The sequence below is a fragment of the Agelaius phoeniceus genome, unplaced genomic scaffold (assembly GCF_051311805.1).
Source record: "Agelaius phoeniceus isolate bAgePho1 unplaced genomic scaffold, bAgePho1.hap1 Scaffold_403, whole genome shotgun sequence".
In the NCBI taxonomy this organism is placed as follows: domain Eukaryota; kingdom Metazoa; phylum Chordata; class Aves; order Passeriformes; family Icteridae; genus Agelaius; species Agelaius phoeniceus.
The window spans coordinates 16,177-40,446 of NW_027509989.1; the positions used below are offsets into that span (position 1 = coordinate 16,177).

The following is a 24,270-nucleotide window of genomic DNA, read 5'->3' on the forward strand; positions in this document are numbered from 1 at the left end:
CTGCCCAGGGTTGGTTCTTGGTGTTTGTGGGGAAAATTCTGGCTCTGGCCTGCCCAGGTCCGTTCAGCAGGACAGGCCGGGCACGCTGCCTCCTGCGGGGTGATGCTATAGTCTATATATTTATATTTATATTTATATGTTTTTATTTATATTTATATGTTTATATTTATATGTTTATATTTATATTTATGACATAAATATTTTTATATTTCTTTATATTTTGTATAAATCTATACATATTTTTATATCCATATTTTAATCATACTTATATTTATATTTTAATTATATTTTAATTTCATTTATATTTATATCTGTACTTGTATTTGTATTTGCATTTATATTTATTAGATAAATATTTTTATATTTTAATATATTTTACATAAATCCATACATATTTATTTATATTTATATTTATATTTATATTTATATTTATATTTATATTTATATTTATATTTATATTTCTCCTTTATAATTTTATATATTTTATATATAAAATAAAAATCGTTACATATTTTTATAGATTTTATATTTCTAGTTTATTTATCATTTATATTTATCTATATTTATATTTATATTTGTATTTGTATTTCTATTTCTATTTCTATTTGCATTTATATTTATTAGATAAATATTTTTATATTTTAATATATTTTACATAAATCCATACATATTTTTATATTTTTATATTTTTATATTTATATTTTATTTATATTTATATTTCTCCTTTATAAATTTATATATTTTACATATTTTTTATATTTTATATATAAAATAAAAATCGTTACATATTTTTATATTTTTATATTTCTATTTTATTTATAATTTATATTTATTTATATTTATATTTGCATTTATATTTCTATTTTATACATAATTTTATATATTTTACATATATTTATACATATTCATATATATTTTATATTGATAATTAATTTCTACATATTTCTATTTATATAATACTTCTATATTCATTTTTATTCCTTTGATATTTATATCTTTTATAAAGCTCCCTGTCCACTATCCCCAATTGTTCCCACCCCCATGCCCTGAGTGTCAGCCCCGGAGCTCCTGCCCTGCACCGACCCCAAAGTGTCCCCAGCCCCGAGGGGGGAGGCCCAGAGGGAGAAGGACCCGAGTGGGGCCGGGGAGCCCAGCAGGGCCTGCCCCGAGCCTGGGCCTGGGCTGGGGGCGCCAGCAGCGCCTGGAAGGTTCTGGAAGGTTTTCCTGCTACCTCTGGGTAATTTGTGCCTCCTTTGTTACAGAACTGAGCAGCCAGCAGTGCCCTGGAAGGTTCTGGAAGCTTTCCCTGGTACCTCGGGGTAATTTGTGCCTCCTTTGTTACAGAACTGAGCAGCCAGCAGTGCCCTGGAAGGTTCTGGAAGCTTTCCCTGGTACCTCTGGGTAATTTGTGCCTCATTGAATGCAGAATTGAGCAGCCAGCAGTGCCCTGGAAGGTTCTGGAAGGTTTCCCCATTATCTCTGGCTGCTTTGTGCCTCATTTAATGCAGAATTGAGCAGCCAGCAGTGACCTGGAAGGTTCTGGAAGCTTTCCCTTCTATCTCTGGGTGCTTTGTGCCTCATTGAATGCAGAATTGAGCAGCCAGCAGTGACCTGGAAGGTTCTGGAAGGGAAATTAAAGCATGGAAGAACCCTCTGAACCCATCCTTTGTTCCCAATTAACCTTTACAAAGATAAATCTAACAAAAACTGAGCAAAGCAAAGCAAAGCACGGGAGGACTCTTTGAACCCATCCTTTGTTCCCAATTAACCTTTAGTTAATTTGAACCCATCCTTTGTTCCCAATTAACCTTTATTAGTCTTAGGTTGATTTAGGAGTGTTTGAATTAAAGCTTTGAGGATGTTGCTTTTTGACAGGAACTTTCTGCTTGCAGTCAAGCCTGAAAGAGTTTTGCAATAACAACCTTTGAAGTGTAATTTAAAAATAAAATATAATATAAATAAACTCTAGCTTTAGAATGTATAAAATGGAAACATGCTTATCTCAGGCCTTGGCAAAACAGTGAAAAGCAGCCTGAGAGAGGAAGATGAGCATCAAGTCAAGGATTAACATCACTGTTAATAATGATTAATTAACGCTGCTAATAATAATTAATTCATAACAAAATACTGGCCTAGTCAAGCTCCTCATTTATAGCAACTGCATGGGAAATGCTGCAGCTGTGGGTGCAAAAGGAAACCCCAAACCCAAACCCCAAACCCCAAACCCAAACCCCAAACCCCAAACCCAAACCCAAAACCAAATCAGGCCTGGCCAGGGCCTCACCCCAAACCCAAACCCAAACCCCAAACCCAAACCCAAATCCAGCCCAGCCAGGGCCTCACCCCAAACCCAAACCCCAAACCCCAAACCCCAAACCCCAAACCCAAACCCAAATCCAGCCTGGCCAGGGCCTCACCCCAAACCCAAAACCCAAACCCCAAACCCAAACCCAAATCAGGCCTGGCCAGGGCCTCACCCCAAACCCAAACCCCAAACCCAAACCCAAACCCAAAACCAAACCCCAAACCCAAACCCAAACCCAAACCCAAATCCAGCCCAGCCAGGGCCTCACCCAAACCCAAACCCCAAACCCAAACCCAAACCCAAACCCCAAACCCAAACCCCAAACCCAAACCCCAAACCCAAACTCAAACCCAAATCCAGCCCAGCCAGGGCCTCACCCAAACCCAAACCCAAACCCAAACCCCAAACCCAAACCCAAACCCAAAGCCAAACCCAAACCCAAATCAGGCCTGGCCAGGGCCTCACCCCAAAGCCAAACCCAAACCCCAAACCCAAATCCAGCCCAGCCTGGGCCTCACCGCAAACCCAAAACCCAAACCCCAAATCCAGCCCAGCCTGGGCCTCACCCCAAACCCAAACCCCAAACCCAAAACCAAATCAGGCCTGGCCAGGGCCTCACCCCAAAGCCAAACCCCAAACCCAAACCCAAACCCCAAACCCAAATCCAGCCTGGTCCGGGCCTCACCCCAAACCCCAAACCCCAAACTCCAAACCTTTGAAGTATAATTTATAAATAAAATATAATATAAATAAACTCTAGCTTTAGAATGTATAAAATGGAAACGTGCTTATCTCAGGCCTTGGCAAAACAGTGAAAAGCAGCTTGAGAGAGGAAGATGAGCATCAACTCAAGGATTAACATCACTGTTAATAATGATAAATTAACGCTTTAATAATAATTAATTAATAACAAAATATCGGCCTAGTCAAGCTCCTCATTTATAGCAACTGCATGGGAAATGCTGCAGCTGTGGCAAAAAAGCCAAACCCCAAAGCCAAACCCCAAACCCAAATCAGCCCTGGCCAGGGCCTCACCCCAAACCCAAACCCCAAACCCAAACCCCAAACCCAAACCCAGCCTGGCCTGGGCCCCAAACCCAAACCCCAAACCCAAACCCAAACCCCAAACCCAAACCCCAAACCCAAACCCAAATCAGGCCTGGCCAGGGCCTCACCCCAAAGCCAAACCCCAAACCCAAACCCAAACCCCAAACCCAAATCCAGCCTGGCCAGGGCCTCACCCCAAACCCAAAACCCAAACCCCAAACCCAAACTGGCAGGGCCTCACCCCAAACCCAAACCCAAACCCGAACCCAAACCCAGCCTGGCCAGGGCCTCACCCCAAACCCAAACCCAAAACCCCAAAGCCAAACGCAAATCAGGCCTGGGCAGGGTCTCACCCCAAAGCCAAACCCCAAAGCCAAATCCAGCCTGGCCAGGGCCTCACCCCAATGCCAAACCCCAAACCCAAACCCAACCCCAAATCCAGCCTGGCCAGGGCCTCACCCCAAACCCAAACCCAAACCCAAACCCAAATCCAACCAGGCCAGGGCCTCACCCCAAACCCCAAACCCCAAACCCCAACCCCAAATCCAGCCTGGCCAGGGCCTCACCCCAAACTTAAACCCCAAACCCCAAACCCAAACCCAAACCCAAATCCAGCCTGGCCAGGGCCTCACCCCAAACCTAAACTCAAACCCCAAACCCAAACCCAAAACCAAACCCAAATCCAGCCTGGCCAGGGCCTCACCCCAAACCTAAACTCAAACCCCAAACCCAAACCCAAAACCAAACCCAAATCCAGCCTGGCCAGGGCCTCACCCCAAACCCAAACCCAAACTCAAACCCAAACCCAAATCCAGCCTGGCCAGGGCCTCACCCCCCATCACCGCAAAGTCAAACACCATCATCACCATTTATCATTTAACACCATCATCACCATTTATCACTTATCACCATCATCATCATCACCACCGCCATCCTCAGCACTCAACTCCATCATCATCATCACCATCATCATCATCATCATCATCATCATCATCATCATCATCATCATCATCACACGACCACCACAACCATCACCATCACCGTCACCATCACCGTCACCATCACCAGCACCAGCACCGTCACCGTCACCATCACCATCATCATCACCATCACTGTCACCATCACCACAACCATCACCATCACATGATCACCATCACCATCACCATCACCATCACCGTCACCGTCACCATCACTGTCACCATCACTGTCACCGTCACCGTCACCGTCACCATCACCATCACCATCACCGTCACCGTCACCATCACTGTCACCATCACCATCACCGTCACCGTCACCGTCACCGTCACCATCACCATCACCAGCACCGTCACCATCACCGTCATCGTCACCATCACCGTCGCCGTCACCGTCACCGTTACCATCACCGTCACCGTCACCGTCACCGTCACCATCACCGTCACCAGCACCATCACCATCACCATCACCATCACCATCACCATCACCATCACCATCACCATCACCAGCACCAGCACCATCACCAGCACCATCACCAGCACCATCACCATCACCATCACCAGCACCATCACCGTCACCGTCACCCTCACCCTCACCATCACCGTCACCATCATCATCACCGTCACAATCACCATCACCATCACCATCACCCTCACCATCACCATCACCATCACCATCACCATCACCATCACCATCACCATCACCATCACCGTCACCCTCACCATCACCACAACCATCACCATCACCATCACCATCACCATCACCGTCACCCTCACCATCACCATCACCATCACCCTCACCATCACCATCACCATCACCATCACCATCACCGTCACCCTCACCATCACCACAACCATCACCATCACATGACCACCATCACCATCACCGTCACCCTCACCGTCACCATCACCAGCGTGCCCTCCATGATGTCCCTGTGTCCCTTCAAGGTGTCCCCCCAGTGACCCAGGTCTGCCCTTGAGGTGGTGTTGGCTTTTTATACTAAAAACCGTGTGTGCTTCATTTACAATAATAATAATGATATGATAATGATATGATAATGATATTATAATATTAAAATGATTTCCCAATAGCCATAGTAGATACAGTCTGTGCCTACTCCAAACCAATCCAGAAGTGCCACAATCACAGCAGAGGATGGAGGGGAAGAAGGAGGAGAAGGAGAGGAAGAGGAAGAGGAAGAGGAAGAGGAAGAGGAAGAGGAAGAGGAAGAGGAAGAGGAAGAGGAAGAGGAGGAGGAGGGGAAGGGGAAGGAGAAGGAGGAAGAGGAGGAGGAGGAGGAGAAGGAGAAGGGGAAGGGGAAGGGGAAGGAGAAGGAGAAGGGGAAGGGGAAGGGGAAGGGGAAGGAGGAGGAGAAGGAGGAGGAGAAGGAGAAGGGGGAGAAGGAGAAGGAGAAGGAGAAGGAGAAGGAGAAGGAGAAGGAGAAGGGGGAGAAGGAGAAGGAGAAGGAGAAGGAGGAGGAGAAGGAGAAGGAGAAGGAGAAGGAGAAGGAGAAGGAGAAGGAGAAGGAGAAGGAGAAGGAGAAGGAGAAGGAGAAGGAGAAGGAGAAGGAGAAGAAGGAGGAGGAGGAGGAGGAGAAGGAGGAGGAGGAGGAGGAGAAGGAGAAGGAGAAGGAGGAGAAGAGGAAGAAGGAGGAGAAGAGGAAGGAGAAGAGGAAGGAGAAGGGGAAGGGGAAGGAGGAGAAGGAGAAGGAGAAGGAGAAGGAGAAGGAGGAGGAGAAGGAGAAGGAGAAGGAGAAGGAGAAGGAGAAGGAGAAGGAGAAGGAGAAGGAGAAGGAGAAGGAGAAGGAGAAGGAGAAGGAGAAGGAGAAGGAGAAGGAGAAGGAGAAGGAGAAGGAGAAGGAGAAGGAGAAGGAGAAGGAGAAGGGGAAGGAGGAGAAGGAGAAGGAGAAGGAGAAGGAGAAGGAGAAGGAGAAGAAGGAGGAGAAGGAAGAGGAAGGAGAAGGAGAAGTTCAGGACACACCCAGATTCCTCCATCTTGCCTCTCGAACCCCCCCATTCTAAAGCCCCAAATTCTCCATTGTCACCCTGTGACCAATCAATGTCACCCTGCTCAAAGCCCTGCGCCTTCACACCGAGCTGGGAATTGTTCCCAGGCCCTGAAATCCCAGGCACAGCTGGTTTGGCCCCGGGCCGAGGCTTCTCAAAGGTTTTTAAACGCAGAGTCTGGAGAAGGAATGGAGATGGGGGCAAGTTTGGATACAGAAGAAAAGAACGGCAGGGCCAGGGTCACTCACTGGATAACCAAGGAGCAAAGGGCTCCAAGGGGTTTTTATGGCTCAGAGCAAAGGACAAACCCACCCCAAACAAGGAGAGGCTTTCACCCAGCAGGGAGAGGCAAACAGGGCAGCAAAGGCAGCAGGAGAAAAAAGGGCCCCGAATTTTGCACTGCAAGAAAGCTGAAAACCAACCCCTGGCCTGAACGGTGCTGTGCAGGCTGTGGGTGGCTGGAGCAGGAAAATGGGAATTATAAATAACGGGTATATGTAATAAATATATCATTTCATGATTGGATCTCTGCAAATATTAAAGTGAATATTTTATGGGTTATTTTATGTGTTACTGTATCCACCGTGGGCCACAGCTATTGGGAAATCATTATAATATTATTATATCATTATAATATCATGATTATAAGAAAGTATATGGAAACAATTGGGAATATTGGACAGGGAGTTTTATAAAAAAATAGAAATATCAAATAAATAAAAATGAATATATAAGTATTATATAAATAGAAATAAATATGTAGAAATGAATTATCAATATAAAATATATATGAATATGTACAAATATATGTAAAATATATAAGATTATGTATAAAAGAGAAATATAAATGCAAATATAAATATAAATATAAATATAAATATAAATATAAATATAAATATAAATATAAATATAAATATAAATATAAATATAATATGGATATGAAAATATAAAATATGCATAGATTTATATAAAACAATAAAAATTATCTAATAAATATAAATATAAATATAAATATAAATATAAATATAAATATAAATATAAATATAAATATAAATAAAATTAAAATATAATTAAAATATAAATATAAATATAAATATAAATTATGAATATAAATATAAATATATAAATATAAAATATAAATAAAAATATACAGAATATGCCATCCCCCCGCAGGAGGCAGAGTGCCCGGCCTGTCCTGCTGAACGGACCTGGGCAGGCCAGAGCCAGAATTTTCCCCACAAACACCAAGAACCAACCCTGGGCAGCAGAACTGAAGAGCTCTGAGCCCTTCTGTGCCTGCCGGGCTGGGCCCAGAGACTCTGGGGCCATCTGGGCTCAGCCTGAGCAGCAAAACCCCGAGGTGGGGCTGTGGCAGGGGGGACTGGGCTGGGCTGGAGGGAAAGGGAAAGCCTCAGCCACAGAATAGAATAGAATAGCAATAGGATATCAATAGGATATCAATAGAATAGCAATAGAATAGCAATAGAATATCAATAGAATATCAATAGAATAGCAATAGGATATCAATAGAATAGCAATAGAATAGCAATAGGATATCAATAGAATATCAATAGAATTTCAATAGAATATCAATAGAATATCAATAGAATATCAATAGAATATCAATAGAATATCAATAGAATATAATAGAATATCAATAGAATATCAATAGAATAGAATAGAATATCAATAGAATATCAATAGAATATCAATAGAATATAATATAATATCAATCGAATATCAATAGAATATCAATAGAATATCAATATAATATCAATAGAATAGCAATGGAATATCAATAGAATATAATAGAATATCAATAGAATATCAATAGTATATCAATAGAATATAATAGAATATCAATAGAATATCAATAGAATATCAATAGAATATCAATAGAATATCAATAGAATAGCAATAGAATATCAATAGAATATCAATAGAATATCAATAGTATATCAATAGAATATCAATAGAATATCAATGTGAGTGCCTGGCAAGAGATTTGGGGAACATGGGAACTGTAAGCGAGATTGGGATGGAATCAAGCTCTGAGCTCCCTCAGGTACTGAACAAGGGGAAAAGCTCGGTGTGGATGGGCTGAAGGTGAATCCCCTTTGGATGGAGCAGCAGCCCCTGCTGGCAGACGGGCCCAAGGGTCAGAGCAGAGCCTGCAGGAGGGGCCCAAAGAGGAGATTTTAGGGGTTAAAATGGAACACAGTGAGGTAATGTAGTGATTCCTCTAGGCTGGATGGAAATGCTACAGGATTTGTGTCTTGTACTGGACTGGTCAGTGAGAATCAGAATATTCAACACAGGAGATGATTTATGGTATTGGAACGGGAACTTTGCACCCTTGCTCTGAGCTCCTGCCCCTCTTGCCTCAGCTCTGACCCCGTTTATTCTCTTACCCCTTTTACTCTCTCACCCTCTCATCCTCTCTGCCCCTCTGTCCTCTGGGGCCTGCTCCGGGCTGTGGCTGCAGCTCCCAGCAGGGCCCTGTGCAATAAACCCCAAATCCCAGCAGGGCCCTGTGCAATGAACCCCAAATCCCAGCAGGGCCATGTGCAATGAACCCCAAATCCCAGCAGGGCCCTGTGCAATAAACCCCAAATCCCAGCAGGGCCCTGTGCAATGAACCCCAAATCCCAGCAGGGCCCTGTGCAATAAACCCCAAATCCCAGCAGGGCCCTGTGCAATGAACCCTAAATCCCAGCAGGGCCCTGTGCAATGAACCCCAAATCCCAGCAGGGCCCTGTGCAATGAACCCCAAATCCCAGCAGGGCCCTGTGCAATGAACCCCAAATCCCAGCAGGGCCCTGTGCAATGAACCCCAAATCCCAGCAGGGCCCTGTGCAATGAACCCCAAATCCCAGCAAGGCCCTGTGCAATGAACCCCAAATCCCAACCTGCATCCAGGCCCTGTGCAATGAACCCCAAATCCCAAAAGGCCCCTGCGCCCAGGCCCTGTGCAATGAACCCCAAATCCCAAAAGGCCCCTGCACCCAGGCCCTGTGCAATAAACCCCAAATCCCAAAAGGCCCCTGCGCCCGGGCCTTGTGCAATGAACCCCAATTTCCACGCCCTGGCTGCGGGGATCTCTCGTCTCCGTCCGTCCCGACCGTGCCACCCTCACCAATCCCCCAGAGCAGCCGGCACCAGGCAGCCCCGGGGAGCCCAAGGTGTCTGAATGTGCTCCTGGTGCCTCAGGGCCTGGGTAAACAGGGCTTGTCAGAGAGGCTGGCAGGGCACCAACACCCCTCCTCCTCCTCACAGGGCACCTCTGTTACCCCAATTAGCTCCGAGTGGCTGCCTGGGGACAGGTGCCCACTTCCCCATGTGCCTGGGATGGGCACATCCTGCTCAGGGCCAGTGCTGGCCTGGGCCCAGAGCCAGGGCCATGACCCAGGTGCTCTGGGAGGGCTCGGTGGCTGCAGGTGTGACAGGATGAGGGGCAGGGCAGGGCATATTCCCCTCGGACAGGGCTGTGGGCATGGAGCTTGGTGGGGTTTGGCATCTGCAGGGAAAGGGCTATCGGGTTGTGTGGATGTGGGAATTGTCACTCCTGAGGCATTCCCCAGGCCTCAGCCTTGTCTGCAGGTGCTCAGCATTGCCCAGTGCTCCCCAGTGTCTGCAGTGACTGAGATGCCAATCAGCCACCTGATCCCATGTCCCTTGTTCCCCTTGTTCTCCCACATGTTGGGTTTGGGGCCGGGCTCAGCTCTGGGGTGTCCCCCGGGGAAAGCTCTGGCAGGGGAGGGGCAGCAGGAGATGGGGGATCTGGCACTGGGGGCTGTTGGAGGATGGATTGTGTTGGACTGGGGGCTGTCCCCACAGGGTCCCCAGGTACCTTTGGCTCCCTGCCTGCCCCCCTTGGCCCCCCAGGGGCCTGGGCCCTTCCAGGGGCAGCTGCCCCGTGCAGGAAGCTGGAGGGATGCCGGGCAAGGGGGCTGGATCCGTGCCACAGGTGGGGTGGGGTGGACTCTGTGCCAGGGCTGGGCTTGTGGCCAGGGCTGGGGGCTGTGCCAAGCCGGGCTTTGGCCTGGGGGCTGGCAGGGAGGGTGCAGGGAGGAGTCCCGGCAGGGATAAAGGTGCTCCTCACCTGCTGCAGCCTCAGGCAGCGCTGCCCAGAGCCAGAGGAAGATGAAGGTGGCTGTGCTCAGCGTGGCCCTGCTCTTCTCCATCCTGCTGTGCCTGCCCGATCAGAGCCAGGTGAGGCTGCAGGGCCCCGCGCTGGGCTCAGGCCTGGGGGCTCCCCAGAAATCCCAGCCCACCCTTGGGGGGCTCCCCAAAACTCCCATGGCATCCCATGCCCTGGACCACATCCTATCCCATTATCCCACTGATCCCATTATCCCATTATCCCATTATCCCATTATCCCAACCCACTGATCCCATCCCACTGATCCCATGGATCCCATCCCATCCCATCCCATCCCATCCCATTGATCCCAATCCATTAATCCTATTCCATTGATCCCATTGATCCCATCCCATTGATCCCATTGATCCCATTGTTCTCATCCCATCATTTTGGGGCTCCCCATCGATCCCATTGATCCCATTGATCCCATTGATCCCACTGATCCCACTGATCCGTTCCCACTGATCCCATTGATCCCATTGATCCCACTGATCCCATTGATCCCCGTGATCCCATTGATCCCCTCCCATTGATCACACTGATCCCATTGATCCCACTGATCCCATTGATCCCATTGATCCCATCCCATTGATCCCACTGATCCCACTGATCCCACTGATCCCATTGATCCCATCCCATTGATCCCACTGATCCCATCCCATTGATCCCATTGATCCCACTGATCCCACTGATCCCACTGATCCCACTGATCCCATTGATCCCATTGATCCCATTGATCCCATCCCATTGATCCCACTGATCCCATTGATCCCATTGATCCCATTGATCCCACTGATCCCATCCCATTGATCCCACTGATCCCACTGATCCCATTGATCCCATTGATCCCACTGATCCCATTGATCCCATTGATCCCATTGATCCCACTGATCCCACTGATCCCATTGATCTCCTCCCCTGCCCAACCTTTGCTGTCCCTGCCCAGGCCAACATGGAGGGCAGCGGAGTGATCTGTGCTGGGGTGAGACTGGGGAAACTGGGGATACTGGGAGGGACTGGGAGGGACTGGGAGGGACTGGGATGGACTGGGAGGGACTGGGAGGGACTGGGATGGACTGGGAGGGACTGGGAGGGACTGGGATGGACTGGGAGGGACTGGGAGGGACTGGGATGGACTGGGAGGGACTGGGAGGGACTGGGATGGACTGGGATGGACTGGGGGCACTGGGGGGCACTGAGGGGATAGTGGGGGATACTGGGGGCACTGGGGGCACTGGGGGAAATGGGGATACTGGGGGGCACTGGGATGCACTGGGGGCACTGGGGGATACTGGGGGGCAATGGGGGGCACTGGGGGCACTGGGGGCACTGGGGGCACTGGGGGCACTGGGGGGATACTGGGGGATACTGGGGGGCACTGGGGGCACTGGGGGGATACTGGGGGATACTGGGGGGCACTGGGGGCACTGGGGGGCACTGGGATGGACTGGGGGGCACTGGGGGCACTGGGGGGCACTGGGGGGCACTGGGGGGATACTGGGGGATACTGGGGGCACTGGGGGCACTGGGGGGCACTGGGGGGCACTGGGGGGCACTGGGGGGATACTGGGGGATACTGGGGGCACTGGGGGGCACTGGGGGGCACTGGGGGCACTGGGGGATACTGGGGGGCAATGGGGGGCACTGGGGGGCACTGGGGGCACTGGGGGATACTGGGGGATACTGGGGGGCACTGGGAGGCACTGGGGGCACTGGGGGGATACTGGGGGATACTGGGGGCACTGGGGGCAATGGTGACGCCCCAGTGACCCCGGGCACATCTCCTGCTCTCCCCACAGCAAATCGGCGGCATCGGGGACGGCCAGGTGGGAAAATCCCCAAATCCCAAACCCCAAATCCCCAAATCCCAAATCCCCAAATCCCCCAATCCCCAAATCCCAAACCTCAAATCCCCAAATCCCCAAATCTCCCAAATCCCAAATCCCGATATCCCCAAATCCCAAAACCCCAATCCCCCAATCCCCCAATCCCCAAATCCCCAAATCGCCAAATCCCCAAATCCCCAGATCCCAAATCCCCGAAATCCCAAATCCACAAATCCCAAATCAGCAAATCCCAAATGCCTCAATCCCAAAACCCCCAAATCCCCAAATCCCCAAACCCCCAAATTCCAATCCCAAAATCCCCCAAATCCCCAAATCCCCCAAATCCCCAAATCACAAATCCCCAAATCCTAAATCAGCAAATCCCAAATCCCCCAAATCCCCACATCCCCAAATCCCCAAATCCCAAATCCTAAATCCCCAAATCCTCAAATTCCCAATTCCGTAAGTCCCCCAGTGTCTCCCAGTCCCTCCCAGTCCCTCCCAGTCCATCCCAGTTCCCTCCCAGTCCATCCCAGTCCCTCCCAGTCCATCCCAGTCCATCCCAGTCCCTCCCAGTCCATCCCAGTCCATCCCAGTCCCTCCCAGTCCCTCCCAGTCCCTCCCAGTCCATCCCAGTTCCCTCCCAGTCCCTCCCAGTCCCTCCCAGTTCCCTCCCAGTCCCTCCCAGTCCCTCCCAGTCCCTCCCAGTCCATCCCAGTCCATCCCAGTCCCATCCTTTGCTCTGCCCCTGCAGTCCGGGATCGTGGGAGGCATCGGGGGCTGCATCAAGGTGAGACTGGGGATACTGGGATGGACTGGGAGGGACTGGGAGGGACTGGGAGGGACTGGGTTATACTGGGTTACACTGGGTTATACTGGGTTACACTGGGTTATACTGGGCTGTACTGGGTTATACTGGGTTATACTGGGTTACACTGGGTTACACTGGGTTACACTGGGTTATACTGGGTTACACTGGGCTATACTGGGATATACTGGGTTACACTGGGTTATACTGGGTTATACTGGGTTATACTGGGTTATACTGGGTTACACTGGGTTATACTGGGTTATACTGGGTTATACTGGGATATACTGGGTTACACTGGGTTATACTGGGTTACACTGGGTTATACTGGGTTATACTGGGCTGTACTGGGCTGTACTGGGTGACCCCACAGTGACCCCGGTTCCTCTCCCCTCTCTCTGCAGAAACCAAAAGGATTCGGAGCCAAGAAAGTTGAGGTGGGCACCAGTATAGACCAGTATGGACCAGTATAGACCAGTATAGACCAGTATGGACCAGTATGGACCAGTATAGACCAGTATAGGCCAGTACAGACCAGTATAGACCAGTGTGGACCATTATGGACCAGTATGGACCAGTATGGACCCGTATAGACCAGTACAGATGAATATAGACCAGTATAGACCAGTATAGACCAGTATGGACCAGTATGGACCAGTATGGACTGGGGGGCTCTGGGGGGTTTGGGGCCCTCTGGGGACAGGGGATGTCCCTGTGCTGTCCCCGGGGTCACTCCGGGGTCACACCGGGGTCATTCCGGGGTCATTCCGGGGTCACTCCGGGGTCACTCCGGGGTCACTCTCTCCTGTCCCGCTCAGGCCGCCAGGATTTGATCGTCCCTGCAGAGCCGCCCTGGGCATGGCCCCGGAAGGATCGATAATCGATAACCGATAACCAATAATCTGATAATCAGTGATCAATAATCAATCATTCATAATCAATATTTAATAAAACCTTCAGCAAAGCATGTCCCCTCGGTGTCCCCTCAGTGTCCCCTCAGTGTCCCCATGGTGTCCCCACTGTGTCCCCACTGTGTCCCCGCAGTGTCCCCACTGTGTCCCCATGGTGTCCCCACAGTGTCCCCGTGGTGTCCCCGTGGTGTCCCCACTGTGTCCCCATGGTGTCCCCGCAGTGTCCCCATGGTGTCCCCATTATGTCCCCATGGTGTCCCCATGGTGTCCCCATAGTGTCCCCATAGTGTCCCCACAGTGTCCCCACAGTGTCCCCACAGTGTCCCCACAGTGTCCCCATGGTGTCCCCTCAATGTCCCCTCAGTGTCCCCGCAATGTCCCCACAGTGTCCCTGTGTGTTCCCATGGTGTCCCCGTGGTGTCCCCACAGTGTCCCCACAGTGTCCCCACAGTGTCCCCATGGTGTCCCCTGCTGTTCCCACAACTCAGGTACAGCAGGTGTCCCCCTGCGGTGTCCCCAGCGTGTCCCAAAGATGTCCTAAAAGTGTCCCAGTAATGTGGCCAAAGTGTCCCCTTGGTCTCCCTACTTTTCCCAATGTGTCCCCATTATGTCCCCATGGTGTCCCCTCAGTGTCCCCATGGTGTCCCCACAGTGTCCCATTGTTGTCCCCTTGCTGTCCCCTCTCTGCCTCCTCCCTGTCCCCTCCCTGTCCCCAGAGCGCAGAGCACAGTGGGTGCAGCTCCCCAGTGTGTCCCCACAGTGTCCCCATGGTGTCCCCACGGTGTCCCCGCAATGTCCCCATTGTGTCCCCATGGTGTCCCTGCGGTGTCCCCACTGTGTCCCCGCGGTGTCCCCACTGTGTCCCCACTGTGTCCCCGTGGTGTCCCCGCAGTGTCCCCATGGTGTCCCCACAGTGTCCCCGTGGTGTCCCCGCAGTGTCCCCATGGTGTCCCCATGGTGTCCCCATTATGTCCCCATGGTGTCCCCATGGTGTCCCTGTGTGTCCCCATGGTGTCCCCAGAGCACAGGGCACAGTGGGTGCAGCTCCCCAGTGTGCCCTGCAATGTCCCCGCAGTGTCCCCACAATGTCCCCATGGTGTCCCCACAGTGTCCCCATCGTGTCCCCACAATGTCCCCATGGTGTCCCCACAGTGTCCCTGTGTGTCCCCAGTGTGTCCCCGCAATGTCCCCGTGGTGTCCCCATGGTGTCCCCAGAGCACAGAGCACAGTGGGTGCAGCTCCCCGGTGTGTCCTGCAATGTCCCCACTGTGTCCCCACGGTGTCCCCACTGTGTCCCCACTGTGTCCCCATTATGTCCCCATGGTGTCCCCATGGTGTCCCCACGGTGTCCCCGTGGTGTCCCCATGGTGTCCCTGTGGTGTCCCCGTGGTGTCCCCATGGTGTCCTCATGGTGTCCCCACAGTGTCCCCTCAATGTCCCCAGAGAACAGGGCACAGTGGGTGCAGCTCCCCAGTGTCCCCGCGGTGTCCCCACGGTGTCCCCTCTGTCCCCAGAGGTGGGCCCACGGGGGATGCAGCTCTCAGGGGGACAGGCACAAGGGGTGGCGCTGGCCCGGGCGCTGCTCAGGAACCCCCAGGTGCTGGTGCTGGATGAGCCCACGAGGGCACTCGACCCCGTCACCCGGTGCCAGGTGGGTCACAGCCCCGGCCCTGTGTCCCTGTGTCCCCGTCCCTGTGTCCCCTGTGTCCCCTGTGTCCCACAGCCCCGGCCCTGTGTCCCCTGGGTCCCCTGGGTCCCACAGCCCTGTCCCCTGTGTCCCACAGCCCCGGCCCTGCGTCCCCTGGGTCCCCTGGGTCCCACAGCCCCAGCCCTGCGTCCCACAGCCCCGTCCCCTGCGTCCCCTGTGTCCCACAGCCCCGTCCCTGTGTCCCTGTGTCCCCGTCCCTGTGTCCCCTGGGTCCCACAGCCCCGTCCCTGCGTCCCACAGCCCCGGCCCTGTGTCCCCTGTGTCCCACAGCCCCGTCCCTGTGTCCCACAGCCCCGTCCCTGTGTCCCCTGGGTCCCCTGTGTCCCACAGCCCTGTCCCCTGGGTCCCCTGTGTCCCACAGCCCCGGCCCTGTGTCCCCTGGGTCCCACAGCCCCGTCCCTGTGTCCCTGTCCCTGTGTCCCCTGGGTCCCACAGCCCCGGCCCCTGCGTCCCACAGCCCCGTCCCTGTGTCCCCTGGGTCCCCTGTGTCCCACAGCCCCGTCCCTGTGTCCCCTGCGTCCCCTGTGTCCCACAGCCCCGTCCCTGTGTCCCCTGCGTCCCCTGGGTCCCACAGCCCCGGCCCTGTGTCCCCTGCGTCCCCTGTGTCCCACAGCCCCGTCCCTGTGTCCCCTGTGTCCCCGTCCCCTGGGTCCCCTGTGTCCCACAGCCCCGTCCCTGTGTCCCACAGCCCCGTCCCTGTGTCCCCTGGGTCCCCTGTGTCCCTGTGTCCCCGTCCCTGTGTCCCCTGTGTCCCCGTCCCCTGGGTCCCCTGTGTCCCACAGCCCCGTCCCTGTGTCCCCTGGGTCCCCTGCGTCCCCTGGGTCCCCACTCCCTGTGTCCCCCATATGTCCTGTGTCCCCTGGGTCCCTCGGGTCTCCCTGTCCTCTGGGTCCCCACTCCCTGTGTCCCTTGGGTCCCCAATCCCTGTGACCCCCATAAGTCCTTGTGTCCCCTGGGTCCCCTGGGTCCCCACTCCCTGTGTCCCCTTGGCTGCTGTCCCCCATGTCCCCTGGGCTCTCCAGGTGTCCAAACTCCCTGTGTCCCTGCCCCTGTGTCCCTTTGGTCCCCGTGGATCCCCTGGGTCCCTTCCTTGTCCCCATGTCCTTTGGGTCCCCATTCCCCACGTCCTTTGAGTCCCCAATCCTCGTGTCCCCCATAGGCCCCGTGTCCCCTGGGTCCCCCTGTCCCCTGGGGCTCCATTTCCCGTGTCCCCTGGGTCCCCTGGGTCCCCCTGTCCCCTGGGTCCTCACTCCCTGTGTCCCCTGGGTCCCCTGGGTCCCCAATCCCTGTGTCCCCTGGGTCCCCAATCCCTGTGTCCCCCCTATGCCCCGTGTCCCCTCTGTTCCCATCCCTGTGTCCCCTGGGTCCCCAATCCCTGTGTCCCCCCTATGCCCCGTGTCCCCTCTGTTCCCATCCCTGTGTCCCCTGGGCTCTCCTGTGCCAGGTCCCCTGGGCCACCAAATCCCCCAGGACGCTCCCCGTGTGTCCCCTGGGTCCCCACCTCCTCATGTCACCTTGTCCCGCGCCAGCCCAGTCCCGATGTCCCTTTGGCCCCACGTGTCCCCACGCTCTGGGTCCCTGCTCTCCCCCCGTGCCCCCCATCCCCACCGTGTCCCCCCGTGTCCCCCCGTGTGCCCCTGTCCCCGCTGTGTCCCCGCAGGTGGAGCAGGAGCTGCTGCGTGGCCGCGGGCCAGGGCAGGGCCCGGCGGTGCTGCTGGTGACAGCGAGGGTGGCCCTGGCACAGCTGGCACCGAGGGTGGCACTGCTGGAGGGGGGGCGGCTGCGGGAGCTGGGGAGCCCCGAGGAGCTGAGGAGCCTCCCCTGGGGGACAGCGGGGGACACCGAGGATGGGGACACTGGGGACAATGGGGACAGGGACTGTGACACTGAGCATGGGGACAGCGGGGACACTGAGGATGGGGACACTGGGGACAGGGACTGTGACACTGAGCATGGGGACAGAGGGGGACACTGAGCATGGGGACACTGGGGACAGGGACTGTGACACTGAGCATGGGGACAGCGGGGACAATGGGGATAGAGACTGTGACACTGAGCATGGGGACACTGGGGACACTGAGCACGGGGACACTGGGGACACTGGGGATAGAGACTGTGACACTGGGGATGGGGACAGCGGGGACACTGGGGATAGAGACTGTGACACTGAGCATGGGGACACTGGGGACAGGGACTGTGACACTGAGCATGGGGACAGCGGGGACACTGAGCATGGGGACACTGGGGATAGAGACTGTGACACCAGGGATGGGGACAGCGGGGACACTGAGCATGGGGACACTGGGGACAATGGGGACAGAGACTGTGACACCGGGGATGGGGACACTGGGGACACTGAGGATGGGGACACTGGGGACACTGGGGACAGGGACTGTGACACCGGGGATGGGGACAGCGGGGACAATGGGGACAGGGACTGTGACACCGGGGATGGGGACAGTGGGGACACTGGGGACACTGGGGACACTGGGGACACTGGGGACAGGGACTGTGACACTGAGCATGGGGACACTGGGGACAGGGACTGTGACACTGAGCATGGGGACAGGGGGGACACTGAGCATGGGGACACTGGGACACTGGGGACAGGGACTGTGACACCGGGGATGGGGACAGCGGGGACAATGGGGACAGGGACTGTGACACCGGGGATGGGGACAGTGGGGACACTGGGGACACTGGGGACACTGGGGACACTGGGGACAGGGACTGTGACACTGAGCATGGGGACACTGGGGACAGGGACTGTGACACTGAGCATGGGGACAGGGGGGACACTGAGCATGGGGACACTGGGACACTGGGGACAGGGACTGTGACACTGAGCATGGGGACAGCGGGGGACACTGAGCATGGGGACAGCGGGGGACACCGAGGATGGGGACACTGGGGACACTGGGGACACTGGGGACAGGGACTGTGACACTGAGCATGGGGACAGCGGGGACACCGAGGATGGGGACACTGGGGACAGGGACTGTGACACTGAGCATGGGGACAGTGGGGGACACTGAGCATGGGGACAGCGGGGACACAGAGCATGGGGACACTGGGGACACTGGGGACACTGGGGACAGGGACTGTGACACTGAGCATGGGGACAGCGGGGGACACTGAGCATGGGGACACGGGGACACAGACTGTGACACCAGGGATGGGGACAGCGGGGACAATGGGGATAGAGACTGTGACACTGAGCATGGGGACACGGGGACACTGAGCATGGGGACACGGGGACAGGGACTGTGACACTGAGCATGGGGACACTGGGACACTGAGCATGGGGACACGGGGACAGGGACTGTGACACTGAGCATGGGGACACTGGGGACACTGAGCATGGGGACACGGGGACACTGAGCATGGGGACACTGAGGATGGGGACACTGAGGATGGGGACACGGGGACACTGAGCATGGGGACACGGGGACAGGGACTGTGACACCAGGGATGGGGACACGGGGACACTGAGGATGGGGACACTGGGGACACAGACTGTGACACCAGGGATGGGGACATGGGGACACTGAGCATGGGGACAGCGGGGACACTGAGCATGGGGACACGGGGACACAGACTGTGACACTGAGCACGGGGACACTGGGACACTGATCATGGGGACACTGGGGACAGGGACTGTGGCACCAGGGATGGGGACACGGGGACACTGAGCACGGGGACACTGGGACACTGATCATGGGGACACGGGGACAGGGCCTGTGTCCCCAGGCACGGGGACGCTGCGGGAGGAGCGGCCGTGGTGACAGCGATGGGGACCCCGCGGGGAGGGCGCGGCCTCGGGCGCAGGGCGGCGACAGCGGCCGGGAGCCATCGATCAATGCACGAAGCGATAGCGCAGCGATCGATAAATGCGGCTTTGGAATCGATCCCGCGATGGAATCGATCGATCAATAAACGCGTCGGGAGTGGGGGCTGGGGCCGGGACCCCCCCCCGGCGGGGCCCCTCCGCCCTCCCCCCCCCCCTCCATGAGCTCATCGTTGTTGATGGAGAAAATTCCAAAATTCCCAAATTCCCAAATTCCTCGGCGGGGGCGGGGGGGGGACACGGAGGGGACAAAAGGGGGAGGGGCGGGGGGGGACATCGGGGACCAGGGGGGGACATCGGGGAGCGGGGGGGACACGGCCGGACACGGGACAGGGGCTGGACATGGGGGGTCCCTCCCCGCCCCCCCCGACCCCCCCAGGCCCTTTTGGGGCCCCCCAGGAGCCCCCCCAGTGCCCCCCCCGCTGTTGTTGTTGCTGCCGGGGCTGTGAGTCACGGGCACGCCCGAACTGGGAGCACTGGGAGCACTGGGAGGGGCAGGGCCGGGGCACTGGGAGCACTGGGATGGACTGGGATGGACTGGGATGGAGTGGGCTGTGTTACTGGTGTCACTGGGATGGACTGTGCCATGTTACTGGTGTCACTGGGAGCACTGGGATGTGTTACTGGTGTCACTGGGATGGACTGTGCTGTGTCACTGGTGTCACTGGGATGGACTGTGCTGTGTTACTGGTGTCACTGGGAGCACTGGGATGGACTGTGCTGTGTTACTGGTATCACTGGGAGCACTGGGATGTGTTACTGGTGCCACTGGTTTGTGTTACTGGTCTCACTGGTCATACTGGTTTCTGTCACTGGTCTCACTGGTGTCACTGGAACGGGCCATACTGGTGTTACTGGGAGCCCTGGGTCAGGTTGTGCCGCAGTACTGGTGTTACTGGGAGCACTGGGATGGACTCTGCTGTGTTACTGGTGTCACTGGTGTCACTGGGAGCACTGGGATGTGTCACTGGTCTCACTGGTTTCTGTTACTGGTCTCACTGGTCTCACTGGTCTCACTGGTTTCTGTTACTGGTGTTACTGGTGTCACTGGTGTCACTGGTTTGTCTCACTGGTCTCACTGGTCTCACTGGTCTCACTGGTTTCTGTTACTGGTGTCACTGGTGTCACTGGTGTCACTGGTCTCACTGGTCTCACTGGTCTCACTGGTTTCTCTCACTGGTCTCACTGGTTTCTGTTACTGGTCTCACTGGTTTCTCTCACTGGTGTCACTGGTCTCACTGGTCTCACTGGTTTCTCTCACTGGTGTCACTGATCTCACTGGTGTCACTGGTTTCTCTCACTGGTCTCACTGGTTTGTCTCACTGGTGTCATTGGTTTGTCTCAATGGTCTCACTGGTGTCACTGGTTTCTCTCACTGGTCTCACTGGTTTCTGTTACTGGTGTCACTGGTGTCACTGGTTTGTCTCACTGGTCTCACTGGTGTCACTGGTTTCTCTCACTGGTCTCACTGGTGTCACTGGGAGCCGTTCCCGCTCCGTTGTTTGGTTTCCATGGCAACGCCCCAAACACGGGCGGGGGCGGCTCCCCTGGGAGGGGCGGGGAGGGCGTGGCCCAGGCCCCGCCCCCGGCCCCGCCCCCCTCGGGCCACCCCGCCCGAGGCAGAGCGAGAAGGGAGCGGGACCGGCCGGAGGTGCTGGGAGAACTGGGGAGACTGGGGGGAACTGGGGGGACTGGGGGCACTGGGGGGGACTGGGGGGACTGGGGGGACTGGGGGGACTGGGGGGGACTCGGGGGACTGGGGGGAACTGGGGGGAACTGGGGGGACTGGGGGGACTGGGGGGGACTGGGGGGACTGGGGGGACTGGGGGGGACTCGGGGGACTGGGGGGAACTGGGGGGACTGGGGGGCACAGGTGCAGTTTGGGGTCACTCAGGGCAGGTTTGGGGTCACTCGGGGCAGTTTGGGGTCAGGGCAGGTTTGGGGTCACTCAGGTGCAGTTTGGGGTCACTCAGGGGCAGTTTGGGGTCACTCAGGGCAGTTTGGGGTCACTCAGGGCAGTTTGGGGTCACTCAGGGCAGTTTGGGGTCACTCAGGGGCAGTTTGGGGTCACTCAGGGGCAGTTTGGGGTCAGGGCAGGTTTGGGGTCACTCAGGTGCAGTTTGGGGTCACTCAGGTGCAGTTTGGGGTCACTCAGGGCAGTTTGGGGTCACTCAGGTGCAGTTTGGGGTCACTCAGGGCAGGTTTGGGGTCACTCAGGGGCAGTTTGGGGTCACTCAGGTGCAGTTTGGGGTCACTCAGGGCAGGTTTGGGGTCACTCAGGGCAGGTTTGGGGTCACTCAGGGCAGGTTTGGGGTCACTCAGGTGCAGTTTGGGGTCACTCAGGGCAGGTTTGGGGTCACTCAGGTGCAGTTTGGGGTCACTCAGGTGCAGTTTGGGGTCACTCAGGGCAGTTTGGGGTCACTCAGGGCAGTTTGGGGTCACTCAGGGCAGTTTGGGGTCACTCAGGTGCAGTTTGGGGTCACTCAGGGGCAGTTTGGGGTCACTCAGGGCAGTTTGGGGTCACTCGGGTGCAGTTTGGGGTCAGGGCAGTTTGGGGTCACTCAGGGCAGTTTGGGGTCACTCAGGTGCAGTTTGGGGTCACTCAGGGCAGGTTTGGGGTCACTCAGGGGCAGTTTGGGGTCAGGGCAGTTTGGGGTCACTCAGGTGCAGTTTGGGGTCACTCAGGGCAGTTTGGGGTCACTCAGGGCAGTTTGGGGTCACTCAGGGCAGTTTGGGGTCACTCAGGTGCAGTTTGGGGTCACTCAGGTGCAGTTTGGGGTCACTCAGGGCAGGTTTGGGGTCACTCAGGGCAGTTTGGGGTCACTCAGGGCAGGTTTGGGGTCACTCAGGTGCAGTTTGGGGTCACTCAGGGCAGTTTGGGGTCACTCAGGTGCAGTTTGGGGTCACTCGGGGCAGTTTGGGGTCACTCAGGGCAGTTTGGGGTCACTCAGGGCAGGTTTGGGGTCACTCAGGTGCAGTTTGGGGTCACTCAGGGCAGTTTGGGGTCACTCAGGTGCAGTTTGGGGTCACTCAGGGCAGTTTGGGGTCACTCAGGGGCAGTTTGGGGTCAGGGCAGGTTTGGGGTCACTCGGGGCAGTTTGGGGTCACTCAGGGGCAGTTTGGGGTCACTCAGGGCAGTTTGGGGTCACTCAGGTGCAGTTTGGGGTCAGGGCAGGTTTGGGGTCACTCGGGGCAGGTTTGGGGTCAGGGCAGTTTGGGGTCACTCAGGTGCAGTTTGGGGTCAGGGCAGTTTGGGGTCACTCAGGGCAGTTTGGGGTCACTCAGGGCAGTTTGGGGTCACTCAGGGCAGTTTGGGGTCACTCAGGTGCAGTTTGGGGTCACTCAGGGCAGTTTGGGGTCACTCAGGTGCAGTTTGGGGTCAATCAGGGCAGTTTGGGGTCAGGGCAGGTTTGGGGTCACTCAGGGCAGGTTTGGGGTCACTCAGGTGCAGTTTGGGGTCACTCAGGGCAGGTTTGGGGTCACTCAGGGCAGGTTTGGGGTCACTCAGGTGCAGTTTGGGGTCACTCAGGGGCAGTTTGGGGTCACTCAGGGCAGGTTTGGGGTCACTCAGGTGCAGTTTGGGGTCACTCAGGGCAGTTTGGGGTCACTCAGGTGCAGTTTGGGGTCAATCAGGGCAGTTTGGGGTCAGGGCAGGTTTGGGGTCACTCAGGGCAGGTTTGGGGTCACTCAGGTGCAGTTTGGGGTCACTCAGGGCAGGTTTGGGGTCACTCAGGGCAGGTTTGGGGTCACTCAGGGCAGTTTGGGGTCACTCAGGTGCAGTTTGGGGTCACTCAGGGCAGGTTTGGGGTCACTCAGGGCAGTTTGGGGTCACTCAGGGCAGGTTTGGGGTCACTCAGGGCAGTTTGGGGTCACTCAGGGCAGTTTGGGGTCACTCAGGGCAGGTTTGGGGTCACTCAGGGCAGTTTGGGGTCAGAGCAGGTTTGGGGTCACTCAGGTGCAGTTTGGGGTCACTCAGGTGCAGTTTGGGGTCACTCAGGGGCAGTTTGGGGTCACTCAGGTGCAGTTTGGGGTCAGGGCAGGTTTGGGGTCACTCAGGTGCAGTTTGGGGTCACTCAGGGCAGGTTTGGGGTCACTCAGGGCAGTTTGGGGTCACTCAGGGCAGTTTGGGGTCACTCAGGGCAGGTTTGGGGTCACTCAGGGCAGGTTTGGGGTCACTCAGGGCAGTTTGGGGTCACTCAGGGCAGTTTGGGGTCACTCAGGGGCAGTTTGGGGTCACTCAGGTGCAGTTTGGGGTCACTCAGGTGCAGTTTGGGGTCACTCAGGTGCAGTTTGGGGTCACTCAGGGCAGTTTGGGGTCACTCAGGTGCAGTTTGGGGTCACTCAGGGCAGTTTGGGGTCACTCAGGGCAGTTTGGGGTCACTCAGGGCAGTTTGGGGTCACTCAGGTGCAGTTTGGGGTCAGGGCAGGTTTGGGGTCACTCAGGGCAGTTTGGGGTCACTCAGGTGCAGTTTGGGGTCACTCAGGGCAGTTTGGGGTCACTCAGGGCAGTTTGGGGTCACTCAGGTGCAGTTTGGGGTCACTCAGGTGCAGTTTGGGGTCACTCAGGGCAGTTTGGGGTCACTCAGGGCAGTTTGGGGTCACTCAGGGGCAGTTTGGGGTCACTCAGGGCAGTTTGGGGTCACTCAGGTGCAGTTTGGGGTCAATCAGGGCAGTTTGGGGTCAGGGCAGGTTT

The 24,270-nt window shown here is 55.4% G+C and overlaps 1 protein-coding gene and 1 long non-coding RNA gene across 2 annotated transcripts; both read left to right on the plus strand.

Annotated features, from left to right (window-relative positions):
* The first annotated feature begins 10,456 nt into the window (after positions 1–10,456).
* Positions 10,457–14,066, plus strand: LOC143693213 (uncharacterized). Its single transcript, XR_013180723.1, has 6 exons — positions 10,457–10,545; positions 11,424–11,459; positions 12,277–12,303; positions 13,058–13,093; positions 13,516–13,548; positions 13,930–14,066. It is a non-coding gene; the product is annotated as an uncharacterized LOC143693213 (long non-coding RNA).
* Positions 14,067–15,499: 1,433 nt separating this feature from the next.
* On the plus strand, positions 15,500–18,065 carry LOC143693212 (aliphatic sulfonates import ATP-binding protein SsuB 2-like). Its single transcript, XM_077173215.1, has 2 exons — positions 15,500–15,673; positions 17,391–18,065. The coding sequence occupies exons 1-2, from the start codon at positions 15,554–15,556 to the stop codon at positions 17,703–17,705; spliced, it is 435 nt and encodes a 144-aa protein (XP_077029330.1). The 5' UTR covers positions 15,500–15,553; the 3' UTR covers positions 17,706–18,065.
* The last annotated feature ends 6,205 nt before the right edge of the window (positions 18,066–24,270 follow it).